Below are 1185 nucleotides of genomic sequence, written 5' to 3'. Positions count from 1 at the left end.
TATTTAATTTGTAAGTTAAATATTTAGTTTATAATTGACATTTATAAATGTATGAATCATATGGTGAAAAACTGACTATGAAAAATAAATCTGTTCTTTTTTTTCTTATAAAAGGCTAAATTAAACCAAAATATTGGTGGTAATTTTTGACTGTATAACTTTACAAACGACACCCCACAGTCCTCCTTCCTTTGACCCTGTTTGTTTTTCAGAGGGGTCCGTCCTGTCTGTATCTGTTGGAGGGGAGACGCTGCCTCAGATGACACCAGAGTCTCAGACTCAGGTCAGTTTCTGCTTCATGTTCAGATGATGCGAGTCACGGAGCACCGGGTCAATCTGAACTCGTGTTTTCAGGCCCTGCGCTCAGCTCTGCACACGTTTGACATGATGGAGAGCGTGTTGGTGCGGATAGAGGAGCTGATTGAGGAGGACCACCTGTAATCTGCAGACCGCCATCATCTCAGGACCAAAAAAATGTGTTTTCAACTTTAATGGTTTTTATGTTCAATATTGTAAACTAGGTGAAAGATTCACTTCCTGTGATTTCAGTTTCTGATGTTTATGTTTTGGTCAACATATCATCATCTCATGTTAGAGTCGGTGCAGAATGTGTCGGCTCTTGTAGTTCATGTTGACTCTCAGCTACAAACACATATGTCATCTGTGAAATTAAAGCAGAGGAGCTGTGGCGGCCATCTTCACTCTGTTAAAATCTGTTCATTGTGCAGCAGATATTTTACTAACACAAGAGAAGAGGGGAAAACAGATTCAATCATCCATTCTGGTTTTACAAGTTTGTTCTTTATTATAAAATAAAAACACAAACAGTTCAGTTTTCTGTGTTAATAAATAAAACTGAGCAATAAAAATATATACACAGCCTTTCACAATAAAAGCCTTTTCAGTCACTTCACAATGACCACGTTTTAAAGTGGAGTTGCAGCTTTGAAATGTAAAAACTGGTGTGGAGACTTTTCTATCCTGAAGATCTCCAATCTTCAAACTGTCAAAGGTTTTAGTTAAGCCTTCACCTCCTCAGTCCTGCTGAAACGACAGCTATGGTTTAAAATTTCATCAAACCACTAGAAAACTGTTGGATTATCCCTTTAAAGGGATCCATGATTAGTTGTAACATTAGACTTTATTTAATAAACATTTATTTTAACTGTAAAATAAAGACTGTAA

At 36.9% G+C, this 1185-nt stretch overlaps 1 protein-coding gene across 1 annotated transcript in view; it reads left to right on the top strand.

Annotated features, from left to right (window-relative positions):
* Positions 1–919, top strand: part of glmna (glomulin, FKBP associated protein a) — a gene marked incomplete in the record, with an annotated part of 24710 nt that extends 23791 nt beyond the window's left edge. The window contains 2 exon segments of the mRNA XM_014025341.1: positions 213–283; positions 355–919. Coding sequence (XP_013880795.1) covers positions 213–283; positions 355–441 — 158 coding nt within the window.
* Positions 920–1185: the final 266 nt, after the last annotated feature.

The sequence above is a fragment of the Austrofundulus limnaeus genome, unplaced genomic scaffold (assembly GCF_001266775.1).
Source record: "Austrofundulus limnaeus strain Quisiro unplaced genomic scaffold, Austrofundulus_limnaeus-1.0 Scaffold470, whole genome shotgun sequence".
Taxonomy (NCBI): domain Eukaryota; kingdom Metazoa; phylum Chordata; class Actinopteri; order Cyprinodontiformes; family Rivulidae; genus Austrofundulus; species Austrofundulus limnaeus.
This window is presented reverse-complemented; position numbering and strand designations above follow the sequence as displayed.